Here is a 14,320-nt window from a genome sequence, read left to right as displayed (position 1 = left end):
AGCAAGGGTACACACAATTAACCGCAAAGTAAACCGTATTTTCACGACTATAAGGCGCACCAAAATAGACAGTGCGCCTTATAATCCAGTGCGACTTATATATGGAAAAAAACAGAAAACCAAAAACGATAAACCACTACTGTCGGATATTAAAAAAACAAAAACGCCTGAACTGAAACAATACTGTTAAATATGCAGATGCCATCTTAGTTTACAAAATCTTCCATCATATAGCTCCTCCCCCACTGCAAGATTTTATACAAAAAAAATCCAAAACATCAACAATGGCTGGCTCTAGAGGTGACTGTGTAGTGAGTGCTTCATACCTGGAAGTCAATAGCAATTACCGTATTTTCACGACTATAAAGCGCACTTAAAAGTCTTAAATTTTCTCCAAAATAGACAGTGCGCCTTATAATACAGTGCGCCTTATAATACAGTGCGCCTTATAATACAGTGCGCCTTATAATACAGTGCGCCTTATAATACAGTGCGCCTTATAATACAGTGCGCCTTATATATGGAAAAAATGTCAATCATTGAGGGTGTGCCTTATAATGCGGTGTGCCTCATAGTCGTGAAAATACGGTATTTTGATCTTGGCTTATCCTTTGTGTCAGGTGGTGAGATCGATTGTGTGGACAAGGACGGCAACACACCGCTACATGTTGCTGCGCGCTATGGGCACGAGCTCCTCATCAACACGCTTATCACAAGCGGAGCAGACTGTACCAGGTATTGTCTTGTCCCTGCTTTCAAATAAAAAAAGGTGCGCTGTGGCGATACGTTCCTCACTGACATCTCTTGGCTTTATGAAAGGCGAGGGATCCACGGCATGTTCCCTCTGCACATGGCCGCGTTGAACGCTCACTCCGACTGCTGTCGTAAACTGCTTTCCTCAGGTAATGATTTTTTTCTTATGCATAAAATAGGTAAAAAATTAAAAGCCGAAAAAAATTCACTATTACGAAATATATTTTTTAAGCTGTTGTTACACAATTATGAACATTGAGATTATTTTGATGATTTTTTTTCACTTAACGGTGGCAGTTTTTGAAAAGCCTTGAACAAAATATCATTGGTACCTCTACTTACCTTTTTCTCTTATATCACCAACTCCACTTCGCTACCCACTCACCCACCCGTCCACCTCATTCATTTTAATGGCTTCTTAAATTTTCCTTGATACAGATTAGGGAATTTGCATTACTCTATTTATTCGAGTATAATGCGCGAAATTTTGGACCTGAAAAACTGAAGCAAATTTCGGGTACGTGTTATACACAAGGTCTTCGCTTTTATGACCAAATCCCGGTCAAAAACTGCTCTTCGCTGGTGAAAATGTCTCCTCTGCGGCCGTTATAATGGGAGATGTAAAAGCTGTCTCAAATACCCTTCGACCAGTTTATAGGGGAGTATAAATTAAATAAAGTTGCTCCAGAAAAGTGTCAGTGACGCGACCGCTCACTCGAGTCTGCCTTGGATTGGCTACGCGGCGCTGACATTGGCCAGTGCTTACACTTGGAAAAAATAACTCAAAAAAATTGAATAAATTGTTTTGTGAATCTGATGATGAATCAGACTTTGAAAAATATTAAGTATTATTATGTTGAATTTTACTTTAAGGATTTTTCATCTCATATTCTGAACCGATTTATACCCATTAGGGACGGGGGGATGCTGGAGCTTATCCCAGCTGACTCCGGGCCAGAGGAGGGGGACATCCTGAATCGGTAGCCAGCCGATTGCAGGGCATAAGTAGACTGACAACCATGCACACTCACATCCATACCTAGGGGCAGTTTAGAGTGTCCAATCAGTCTACCATACATGTTTTTGGAATGTGGGAGGAAACTGGAGTGGGCGGGGGAAACCCACACAGTCCCAGGGAGAACATGCAAACTTCACACAGATGGACTTGATCTGGATTTGAACCCAAGATATCAGAACCGTGACGCCGGCGCAATAATCACTCGCTCCACCGAGCCACCTTAGTTTAAACTTAAAAAAGTAAATTCATTCCTCTTGGTTTTGGAATAAATTGAACTCATCAGATAGTAACTCTACTTAGTTGTCCCATAGGGGTGGCATAATTTGTCCTTTAAATTTAATTCTTTGAATGGCCAGCACCATGCAGACTCACCTAACCCATATCCACTTGTTTTTACTAATAACGCCTGTATATGTTTGCCCCATTTTTTTCCTGTCCCTTGGGTAGGGAACCTATGGCTCGGGAGCCACATCTGGCTCGTAGGATGGGTGCATATGGCTCTTAGCTAAAATATGGAAGCCAGTGGTGAGAGTCCCGAACGCACCAATAGGAACGTCACGTGGGGACTGTGTCATTGATTTCATTGACACACATTGAACTCATTGATATTCATTGATTAGCAACAGCGTAACAATGCAAAGTGATAAAATGACTGCAAAATTTCATGTATTTTGACTTTTAAATTGTGAGTGTGGCTCGTAAGGAATAACATTTGAAAATAGGAATAGTTTATGGCTCTCTCTTTCAAAAAGGTTCCCAACCCCTGCTCTACTACAACTTCTGTCCTTCTCTTTTTGTGCCGGCTGCTGCTCTTTGTCCTCCCCCACTCGCCTCTGTCTCCCTACACCACCCTCTTCAGGCTGGAGGTATAGCATAATGTGTACGCCTCTCTGTCCTGTGTGCAGGCTTTCAGATCGACACCCCCGACAGTCAGGGGAGAACCTGCCTACATGCCGCTGCTGCAGGAGGGTGAGTGCACTATTGCTCATTTGTCAACCGTTGTTTCTGAACAAGTTTGAGGAATGTTGTCCCAACAGAATGTGAAAACAATCATGGATTGTATTTTAGCTTGATTGGATTTATTTCAGGGTAAGAAGCCCAATTGTTACATTTTGCGAGGTAGGACCGAAACACAGGGAAGCAGGCAAAGACGCTCGTAAGAACAAAAAACAAAACTAAATCTTACGAAGGAGACGTGGGGAAATGAGCAGCACATGATATGGCAAGAGTACATGGAAACACAAGATGATTCGTCAAGGACTGACAAACACACAGGGTTTAAATCAAAGGTCAAACTGATTCCAGAAAGGGTCAAGTGGGTGCAGGTTTTTTCCCTACTGAAACAGCACAGACAGTTAGGCCAATGAGGAGGTCTGCTGGAAGAAGCAGCACCTGACTACAATCGACTAATTACAGTTGTAAGAGAACAGATTGGTGAAAAGGTGTCATCTTTGTGGGTTAGGATGAAAACCTACGTTTACATAGACAGACATGGCTTGACGAGACAATCAGAAACAGGTGGGTCACAATAACCAGGAAGCAGGAGATACACAAGGAGGGGGAAATGACAGGTGAACTCAATTGGCAATCACAGAGACAGGTCACACGGGGGAAAAAAACAACAACAAAACCAATCCCTAACACCACTGTACGGTGTGTGAGTTACATTTTGAGCTGTCTATTACATGTACATTTTATGTTAAATGTATCAGATGCAGATTTAAAAAAAAAATGCAATTTTTGTAGAGTTCCAGATTTGTAGATGTTCTCTTATTATGAATTTAGGCCTTTACCAATATACATTTTAGTTTAACCAAAATGCATTATAATGGTAAAAGTTGTATCTAACATGTTGAAAACAAATTGACCATCAATTGATTTGATTTTTGTGTTTACACCACAGGTCAATTCTGTTTGCATATACAACATGTATCAGCGATTTTCATTGGTATAAACAATCAAATTCCAATCTTTTCAGATTTTTACGCAATCGAACTATACTTTATCAACAAGTTAACTACCTCACAACTATTCATCACTATACGACAAAACAAACAACATAGCTAAACAAAATATGGCCGACAAATGTAGAAAAATACCCTTTGCTTCTTCTTCGCCGCACACAATTATCAGGCTAAAGCGTGCCTCATAAAATCCACAAAAACTGCAATAAAACTACTTAATTTGGAAATATATCCGACACAAGACAACGTGTTACATGTGTCAGAGCGTCCATGTTTGACCATTAAAGTCCATAATCATTAACGTCCATAAAATATTGTAAATGCTATATTGATTTATTTATTACCTCATGCAGGACTGGTGCTTGTTTTTGTTTGTTTGCATGTGCACTGTGCAGCAACGTGGAGTGTGTCAAGCTGCTCCTGACGAGTGGCGGCGATCACAACAGGAGGGACAACTGCGGCAGGTTGGAAATGTTGGAACAATGCTTTTGCATGTTATGGTTTATTATGGATTGTTGGGTATTAGGTTACCTCTAGAAGAGAGATTACCATATTTATTTGAGTATAACGTGCACCCATAATTTGTGACTAAAAATTAGCTAACAAGAGTCTTTTTCACATTGCAAATTTTGCATGTAACCCAGGATTCGACGACAAACCTATGCTTATGTAGTCATCATTCAATCATTGCATAATGGTCAAGGCGAGGTAACACGTAAATTAAGGAAGTAAACAGTCATTGAGCACCAGCTTGCAGCACTCCTGGTCATATTGATATGGTTCATTCTATTTCAATTTTGTGGGACTTTTGACAAATCAAAGGGCATTGAAATATAATGTCTATTTTGTGTACAAATACCTAGGAAACATTCCGTCTCCTTATCTCTTCATATTGAAGTCTTGTTCCCCAATGTATAGCTGACCAAACAATATTTTCCATAATGCTTGTGGCTACACAACCCTGTTACGTGCAAGTGTGTGATTTCAGCTTTGGTCTAAACCAGGGGTGTCAACCATACGGCCCGCGGGCCGGATCCGGCCCGTCTGGTGGTTTGGTACGGCCCGGGGAAGAAAGCTGCATTGTAAAAAAAAAAAAAAAAAGGAATTTTCTTTAAAATGTGTAGTTCTTGTATTATCCGCTAGGGGCGCAACGTTTTAGTACGTACAAACGACATGAAAGCAACACTGCAGCGGCACTAGGACCACCGTGACCTGGTTGTTCATAATATCGTTCATAATGTAAAAGGAAAATTCTGTTGATAAACATTTTGATAATTTACTCATTCTTTGCACTAATTATTAATTATTAATGACTAATACTAAGGAAAAAAGTGGGCTTATTGTTAGTTCTATGTAATTTTGCAATGAGTTCACTGGTCTGGCCCGCTTGATCTCAAATTAAGCTGTATTCGGCCCGCAGACCAAAGGGAGTTTGACACCCCTGGTCTAAACCACCCAAACCACATTTTGCGGGAAAGGGGACCAAGACCAGTAAGGTCTCCGTTCATCTGTTTGATTCGTACCTGAGTTTGCAAGTTTCTATTTACACCTGCCCAAATGATGTGAAGCCCAAGATTTTCAGGTTTGATCAGCACCAAACAGAGCAGGTGTGATTATGCCCTAGGACATTGAGTATGTTCTTTTTTGGGCAAATGTAAGTCAACATAAAAACAGAACCTGATGAAAATCCCTATCATAAGGTTAGTGTTTATGGATGGCCAATATGCAGTCAAGCATTTAGGTAGTTATATTTCGGTAGTTTGAGCCTTGGATCATTTTGATGCTTTACTGAATGATTTCCACCCTAATTAGCCCTCTTGTTTTCTTTAGGACTTCGCTACACTATGCCGCTGCCAGCCGACATTTTCAGTGTCTAGAGACACTGGTTGCTTGCGGAACTGCCATCAATGCCACTGACAAGTGGGGGCGCTCTGCTCTGCACTATGCTGCAGCTTCAGATCTGGACAGAAGGTAATAGGTCAACTGGAAGTTTCATCAGTTCTTCTTGCTGGCATTGCACAAATCCAAGAAATCAAAAAATACTTGTATTGGTCATGAAAAAATAAAAGATTTTGTTACAAGTGGTGTTTAAAATGCATGAATGGATTGACGGCTGCCATACAACAAAATACTATAACACTACAGTATTTCCTCAAATTTCGCAGGCAATGTCATACCTGTCAACCTCTGCCGATAACTGCTCTTATTAATGATTATGATTCCCCGTACAAACCCCCCAAAAACCGTACAAACACCATACGACGCATGTTTACTCGCGGTAACTCGTTTCTTACTAGGTGGCTCCTCCATGCTTGCTTCCACGATATTTACTCTAAGTATATCTACGCATGCGCATGTCATCCTTTATCGATATTGCCGTACGCACCGCTAAAAAAATACATACGATTGAGGATCATTTTTGCTGGTATACCGTGACAATAGTAACGATCGATGACAGTAGTGTCGTTGGCTACCAACCTATGAGACTATCTGGATTTTAGCCAAAACGGTCTTGTTGAGATCGGTTTTCATATATATTGGCGATTTTTTTAAACAAACATTTTCCCTGTACAAAAGTCGGTGTACGGCGTACATAATTTGAAATGGTGAAAAACGTATAAAACGTACAAGTTGACAGGTATGTAATGTTGACCAGACATGGCTGTGATAATCGAAAAACTGTAAAGTAGGATCATCTCTATTGTTTCTACCATACCATGTGAAAATGTGTACGTAAATTACATGCATATTTTTGCATCCATACAATATAAAGAAGTGTAAATATTAAAGATTACACAATTATATAGATGTGTAAATAACAAAATACCTCAAAGAATAGTTCTTCTCTGCTTATTTTTAATCCAAAAATATGACAATGAGAGACCTGTGCAGTACGATTAAGGTTAAGTGAAGATTATGATGATTTAGTGTGCTGGTTATTGAGAGATTTATACCAAGTCAGGTCGATTTCTTCAGATTCGACAGGTGTCATCTGGTCAGCAGGATGACATTGTGACTGTTTTGGCGCACAAAGAAAATGGGGAGTCGTAACACAGTTTCTTTTTATCCAAATGTATAAACATATATATTTCTTTTGTACAAAGACATGAATGACACAGTCAGGACGATTGCCATATTTGATGGTTGTGACCATGTTCTCATCAATCTCTGGGACACTTTGTTTCAAACTGATGCAGCAACTTTACTGGTGTCATCGTTTTGTGGAAAAAAATCAACTTTCACTTCGTTCTACTCCACCGCCCAGCTGTCATACCCGCCCAGAGAGCTCTATTTTCCGAATAAGAGCGACAGCCTCTCCCTTAATGTTGTCCGGAACTTGCACTTGGAAACATTTCTGGGAAATCTGGCATTGGGTGCCAGAGCCTATCCCAGCCAACTATTAGCACCAGGCGGGCAATAAGATGTTTTATTTATGGACATTAATCATTCAATTTTATTATGACTAGATCATTTCTGGCTAGTAAAAATCCACCTGCTGGTGATAGCGAGCACTTCTGATGTTACTCACATTGGTCCTCAGTTTGCTTGGGGGGGTTGTCTTTATGTCCAGACACATGAAAAATTACAGGGAATATTGCAGGTGGGGGAGATCCTCAAGTAGTGGCCAGTCATTGCTTAAAAGAGACAGACAACCATTCACACACCCATACATCGGGGCAATTTAGAGAATACCATGCATGATTTTGGGATGTGGGAGAAAACTGGAGTATCCAGAGAAGACGCACGTAAGCCCGAGAACATGCAAACTCTGAACCTGGGATTAAACCTTATTTTAGAACTGTGAAGCCAACATGCTAACCGTTGGTCTACTAGACCGCCTGAATATATTATGCATCCTTGTTGCATGAGTTAGTATTGTGAAATTTAAATCTCACCCGGATGTGAAACGTGTCTTTCAGGCGACGTGTTGAGCTGGAACCTGACAGTGAAGGAGTCCAGGCAGAGAGGGAGAAAGAGGCAGCGCAGTGAGTCCTTGTCCTGGTTAGAAATGTGCATAGAACATGACATAGATAAAAAAAAAAAACAAATCAATATATGTACTGTATTTTCACGACTATAAGGTGCACCGCATTATAAGGCGCACCCTCAATGAATGACATTTTTCCCATGTATAAGGCGCACTGGCTTGTAAGGCGCACCCTCAATGAATGACATTTTCCCATGTATAAGGCGCACTGGATTGTAAGGCGCACCCTCAATGAATGGCACATTTTAATTTTTTTCCATATATAAGGCGCACTGGATTAAAAGGGTCCCTGTCTATTTTGGAGAAAAATCCAATACTTAAGTGCGCCTTAGAGTCGTGAAAATACAGTACGTTTTGTTTGTTTGTTTTTTTAGGATTTTTTTTGTTTTTATTCTGCGTGGAGGCCACAATTGGTTTAAGTATTATTGTTTCTTCAATATATTTTTTTTCATTTATCAGTGTCAGTACAAATTTTGTTATTCTATTTCTTGACTTGACTGTAGAAGCTAAATACCGTATTTTCCATATATAAGGCGCACCACATTATAAGGCGCATCGCATTATAAGGCGCACCCTCAATGAATGGCACATTTTATTTTTTTTCCATATATAAGGTGCACTGGATTATAAGGCGCCCTGTCTATTTTGGAGAAAATTTAAGACTTTTAAGTGCGCCTTATAGTCGTGAAAATACGGTATATGTGTGGCGGAATGGTTAACGCCTCCGTCTCACAGTTCTGAGATCAAGGGTTCCATCTCTAGTTAATGTTGTTGGTGTTTTTTATTATTATTATTATTATTATTTTTATTTTGAATTTAAACCCCAATGCACTGAAGCCGCAAATGTGGCGAAGTATGGCAGTACACAAAAAAAGTATTCATTCATTCATTTTCTGAACGGCTTATCTTCACAAGGTCGTCGGGGGTGCTGGAGCCTGAATCGGTAGCCAGTTAATCACAGGGTTTAAGGAGACAGACAACCATTCACCCTCACCCCTTTATAAGTAGTAAATTAGAGAGCGCAACCAGCCTACCATGCATACTTTTGGGATGTGAAAGGAAACTGGTACCTGGAGAAAACCCACGCAAGCCCGGGGTGAAGATGCAAACTCCACAAAGTGAGGACGGACCTGGGATCAAACCCTCAACCCTAGAACTGTGAGGCCGACGTGCTACCACCCGTCTGGAAGGCCTCCTAAAAAAATAAGCATCATTTTTAAAATTAAAAAATATACATTCCTTTTCCAAACAATCCAACAACATTGACATTTTTTTTATAGAGCAAAAAAGAAATATACCGCCACTCAACTCTCAAGCAGCACCAGTCGAAAGATTCCTTTCACTAGAAAATGGGACACCATCAAGCACCAATATTGAACTTCAATATTGACAGTCCGGTGTTTTTCAGATGTTTGGGGTTCCTGCTTGAGAGTGGGGCGACAGCCTCACTTAAAGATAAGCAAGGATACAGTCCAGTTCACTATGCTGCAGCTTATGGACACAAACACTGCTTGGAGCTGGTCAGTATACACATACACACACAAGTGTGTAGTTGGACACTTAAGATAATCACAAAACGTGACTTTTCAGCTTCTGGACAGAGACGATGGTTACCAGGACGACTTGGAATCCCCCAATGCCAGGAGTCCCCTGCACCTTGCTGTAAGTCTAAATGCATTCAGGGTAACTGACTTCCTGTCTCCATACTCACCTGACTGACTTATTTGACATTTTTGAGAAATTATTATAGTTTAACATCAGTCATTTCCTGCTCAAGAATAAAATACTTTCATTTTTTTGTTAGATAAAAATGACTTAGTATATAGCACCTGCTGATTATATCCTGAGAATTATTCATTTTTCAATTTTCCAATCTCATAAAGTTAAACATAATTTTTACTTTGTGTTTTATTTATTCACCCTAGTTTACTTAAGTGAATAAAAATGATTTCCTCTTCAATTGGTAATGATTAATCCCTACCAATTTCTACTTCCTGCTAAAAAGCATAAAACTATGAAATGTACATAAAACAAACATAAAAATTAAAAAAATAATACAGCACACAAAGAGCTCACTTCTTGTTTAACGCAAACAATTCCTGTTTTGTCTTTTGCGTCTCAACATTTATATTCAGCAATAATATGAGTTACCATATTTTCACGACTATAAGGCACACTTAAAAGTCTTACATTTTCTCCAAAATAGACAGTGCGCCTTATAATCCAGTGCGCCTTATATATGGAAAAAAACAGAAAACCAAAAACGAAAAACCACCACTGTCGGATATTAAAAAAACAAAAACGCCTGAACTGAAACAATACTGTTAAATATGCAGATGCCATCTTAGTTTACAAAATCTTCCATCATATAGCTCCTCCCCCACTGCAAGATTTTATACAAAAAAAATCCAAAACAGCAACAATGGCTGGCTCTATAGGTGAATGTGTAGTGAGTGCTTCATCCCTAGAAGTCAATAGCAATTATCGTATTTCACGACTATGAGGAGCAAGTCTTAAATTTTCTCCAAAATAGACAGTGCGCCTTATAATACAGTGCGCCTTATAACGCAGGGCGCCTTATAATACAGTGTGCCCTATATATGGAAAAAATGTCATTCATTGAGGGTGCGCCTTATAATGCGCTGCACCTTATAGTTGTGAAAATACGGTAATTCTTATAGTAAAATGAAGTAGTGCACAATCATAACTTGGCATCCAGTAATGGTTGTTTTCTTATTGCACAACAAAATAACCAACAAATAGTAAATGTTAATTTGCCAACATCTGGTGAAAAAGAGTTTGTCATCATACTCAGTCACAATTATGGCTTATATATGAGAAAATGCAGTAATTGACTGTTAAAACTGTCTTGAATTTGCTATTGATTATTTGATTCCTTGTGGTAGCCCTATTTGAGTGAATATTTAAATGACCCAACCCATTTTAACTTTGTAAAAAACACATTGTAAATGCATTCACCCAGAAATTATTTTGTGCTTTCTGTAAGCAGGCATACCACGGCCATGCTCAGGCCCTTGAGGTTTTGCTACAGGGAGAGAAAGAAGTGGACCGATTGGACGAAGCTGGCCGCACCCCCTTGGCCATGGCGGCACTTCAGGGCCATGCAGACTGTGTTCACATCCTCCTCAGCCAAAGGGCGCTGGCACACACTTGTGATCCTCAGCACGGGCGCAACTCCGTACACCTAGCAGGTGAGGCTCAATGTTGTGAGATGATGTCGTTTAGCGGAATCTGTGCCAGCTAACATGCGTGCCACTCTCCAGTGATGAATGGTCACACGATGTGTTTACGCCTACTGCTGGATGAATCGGACGGTGCAGATCTTGCGGATGCCACTGATTCTCAAGGACAGTGAGTGATTTTATTATTATTATTTTTAGTTCATTCCTTTATTCAGCTTCCATACCGAGGATCCCTGTAACGCAGGGGCGTCAAACTCCCTTTGGTCTGCGGGCCGAATACAGCTTAATTTGAGATCAAGCGGGCCGGACCAGTAAACTCATTGCAAAATGACATAGAACTAACTATAAGCACACTTTTTTTCCTTTGTATTTGTCACTAATACTAATAATTAGTGCAAAGAATGAGTAAATTATCAAAATGTTTATTAAAAGAATTTTCCTTTTACATTATAAACAATATATTAGGAACAAGAGAATAACATAAGAACATAAATAAATGTCAATTCATGTTGTCTGCACGTACTAAAACACAGCGTCCCTAGCGGATAATACAAGAACTACATTTTTTAAAGAAAATTCATATTTTTTTTATACAATGCAGCTTTCTTCCCCGGGCCGTACCAAACCACCAGACGGGCCGGAACCGTTACAGCAGGGGTTGCCAGAGTCTATCCCAGCTAACTTAACGCGAAAGGCAGACTCTATCCTAGACTGGTTGCCAGTCAGCTGTAGGGAACACAGAGACAGGCGACCATTCGCATTCAATCATACCGCCACCAGCGCAAATTCAACCCATGCAATAACCCTGCTGTGGGCTACACTGGTCTCTTTACTCGTTTGTTTTGATCTTAGGTAAAGTAAGGTTAGAACTTTATTTCATCCCTTATTCGGGAAATATCTTGGTTGCAGTATCAAGACAGACACAAGACACAGAAGACATTGTAGACCTAGGTAAAAAAAACTGGAGCCACACACAGGAAGTCCACTATGTGGGAACCTTCTGCAGACTAGGCCACCTTTACTAAGAAACTCTATGCTGAAGTATTGTGTTTATGGATTTTTAATATTTAAAGGGTGTATGACATAAAAATGTTCTTCAACTTTGGAATGACCCACATTGTGTTTGTGTTTACAGGACACCTCTGATGCTTGCTGTGGTAGGTGGTCACGTTGATGCCGTGTCTCTCCTTCTTGAGCGGGACGTGGATGTCAACATGGCTGACAAACACAGCATGACCGCATTGCACCTTGGGGTGAGTAAGATGCATGTCACTTGTTCAGTGCTTGGAGGTCAAGGTTGGGCTTTCCCACCCAAAATTCTGTCAAGGAGATGAGGATACTGACAGGAGAGTTAGTCGAGAGGAGGTTCATATATTTATAGAAATTACACAATCCCTCCTCCAAGACGTCATTGTGCTTGGTTGGCATTGCCATCGAGTAACTTCTACAGATGATGCAATTTTCGTTAGTTTAAGATAAACCGGGTAATATACTCACTCCCGGTTGCTCTGTTTTTTTTAAGATGCTCCTGCAACGTGAGAACAATTCGCCAGTCACCTTCAGTGATTTGAGGAGTATTAGACTTAAGGCTCTTGAGATTAAACTTTGGAATTAAAAAAAATCTTTAGGATAAATGGTGGACACTGATCCCTCGTTTTTTTGCCGATTATACAGTGCTACCTTGAGATACAAGCTTAATTCGTTCCGGGACTGAGCTCGTATGTCGATATTCTCGTAACTCGTACGGACATTTCCCATTGAAATGAACTAAAAACAAATTTTGTTCCAATCCTCTGGAGAAAAAACAAAAAGAGTATATTGGATTGGAAAAATACATTTCTAATTCAGCATCTACAGGGTGTCTCAAAAAAATGTACCCAGTAAAGGTGTTCTGGTCATTTTAAAAGAGAGTACATTTTTTGAGACACCCTGTATTAACAAAGTAACACATAACTACTGGTTTAATATTACTAAATTGTGTTTAATAGTACTAAAATTATACAGATTTCGAAGGGGGAAGAGAGACGGACAAAGAGAGGGGGCAGAGTGGGAGGGGGGGGCAGTTTGTGCACGGTAACACGCTCGTTTCATTACATAAACAAATTTAAATGAACTTGGATTACGATGCAGACACACTCAAAAATACATTTAATCTAACCTTACACTAAATTTAATTCAAATTTTGTATTAAAGTTTGATACCTTTCTTCTCCCGGGTTGGCTCTATTTGCCCCGCCTCCACCCTGACTTTCACTATCGATGGGCTGTTTGCCTTTGTATTTCTTCAAAATATTCCGAAAATGATGCACACAAATGTCCTCACAATAGGATAACACACGCCCACTTGCCAACGAGAAGGAATATATACTCCTCGTATTAGCGATCGCTACGTGTTAGGTTCATTAATAATTACCTTCGTCCGTAATTATCAATAACTGCAGGCAGACATCTTATTCAATTATTGACATTTAATTAAATAGAAATGGATAACAACAGGTAAAACCTCCGAGGGGAGATTCAGCAAGTTCCTCTTACAACTTCCGAACGTCTCACCGAATAGACGTTTTCGTACGACTCTTATTGCCATGAATCAAAACAATTTACAGAGTTGTTGATCATTCCATCACGTATGAGTAAAAACAACATCTGGGACTACAATAACAATCAAAGTATTTTACCAATAACAAAAACAGGAGACTAGACCTAAACAACATTTAGATTAGAACAATTATGCCTTCCTTGACCTAAGAATCATATAATAATTACATAAAGAAAAACCTGAAGTGCGTCACGAGTGTTATGGACGTGGCAGAAACAATATCTTTGTTATGGGCTCCGTTGCTGGAAATGGCAGATATCCAGTCCTTGCCCGATCAACAATCCTTGAAGAAGTCCATGTGAGAGTGGACTAGGCGGCAGTTCATGACCTCGCAACACTTTGAGAATAATAAGAGAATGATTTAACAAAGAAATGACTTAATACAACTATATTTATAATAGTAATACAGAATAAACCCAACACTACGCCATTCGCGCTGAGTGACGGGGAAAAAAAACACTGACAAAACTACCTGGATTCCAATGTTTAGTCAATACATTGTATCAATTTCTTCCCATTTTGTGGTGTTGCTGCAATTCCTTCGTTTGCAGTTGCTGTGTGGCCAGGAGGAATGCGTGCAGTGTTTACTGGAGCAGGAGGCGTCTATTTTGGTGGGTGACGCAAAGGGTCGCACAGCCATCCACCTGGCGGCGGCGAGAGGCCATGCCTCCTGGCTGAGCGACCTGCTTGGCATAGCTTGCCCCGAACCCGACTCGCTGCCCCCACTCCGAGATCACCACGGTTACACCCCGCTGCACTGGGCGTGCTACCACGGTTGTTATTCAGACCGGAATTG

General features: G+C 40.2%; 1 protein-coding gene across 2 annotated transcripts in view; it reads left to right on the top strand.

Annotated features, from left to right (window-relative positions):
- ankrd44 (ankyrin repeat domain 44) overlaps positions 1–14,320 on the top strand; it is a 32,747-nt gene that overhangs the window by 9,204 nt on the left and 9,223 nt on the right. For both annotated transcript variants that reach the window (XM_077727963.1, XM_077727962.1), the window contains 12 exons: positions 621–735; positions 820–902; positions 2,677–2,740; positions 4,131–4,199; positions 5,566–5,706; positions 7,656–7,721; positions 9,132–9,243; positions 9,314–9,385; positions 10,734–10,935; positions 11,008–11,095; positions 12,062–12,179; positions 14,076–14,298. In XM_077727963.1, the coding sequence (XP_077584089.1) occupies positions 621–735; positions 820–902; positions 2,677–2,740; positions 4,131–4,199; positions 5,566–5,706; positions 7,656–7,721; positions 9,132–9,243; positions 9,314–9,385; positions 10,734–10,935; positions 11,008–11,095; positions 12,062–12,179; positions 14,076–14,298 (1,353 nt within the window). The remainder of the gene's footprint in view (positions 1–620; positions 736–819; positions 903–2,676; positions 2,741–4,130; positions 4,200–5,565; positions 5,707–7,655; positions 7,722–9,131; positions 9,244–9,313; positions 9,386–10,733; positions 10,936–11,007; positions 11,096–12,061; positions 12,180–14,075; positions 14,299–14,320) is intronic.

Source organism: Stigmatopora nigra, chromosome 11 (genome assembly GCF_051989575.1).
Source record: "Stigmatopora nigra isolate UIUO_SnigA chromosome 11, RoL_Snig_1.1, whole genome shotgun sequence".
Lineage (NCBI taxonomy): Eukaryota > Metazoa > Chordata > Actinopteri > Syngnathiformes > Syngnathidae > Stigmatopora > Stigmatopora nigra.
The sequence above is the reverse complement of the archived record's forward strand: the minus strand, read 5'-3'. Positions and strand labels throughout refer to the sequence as shown.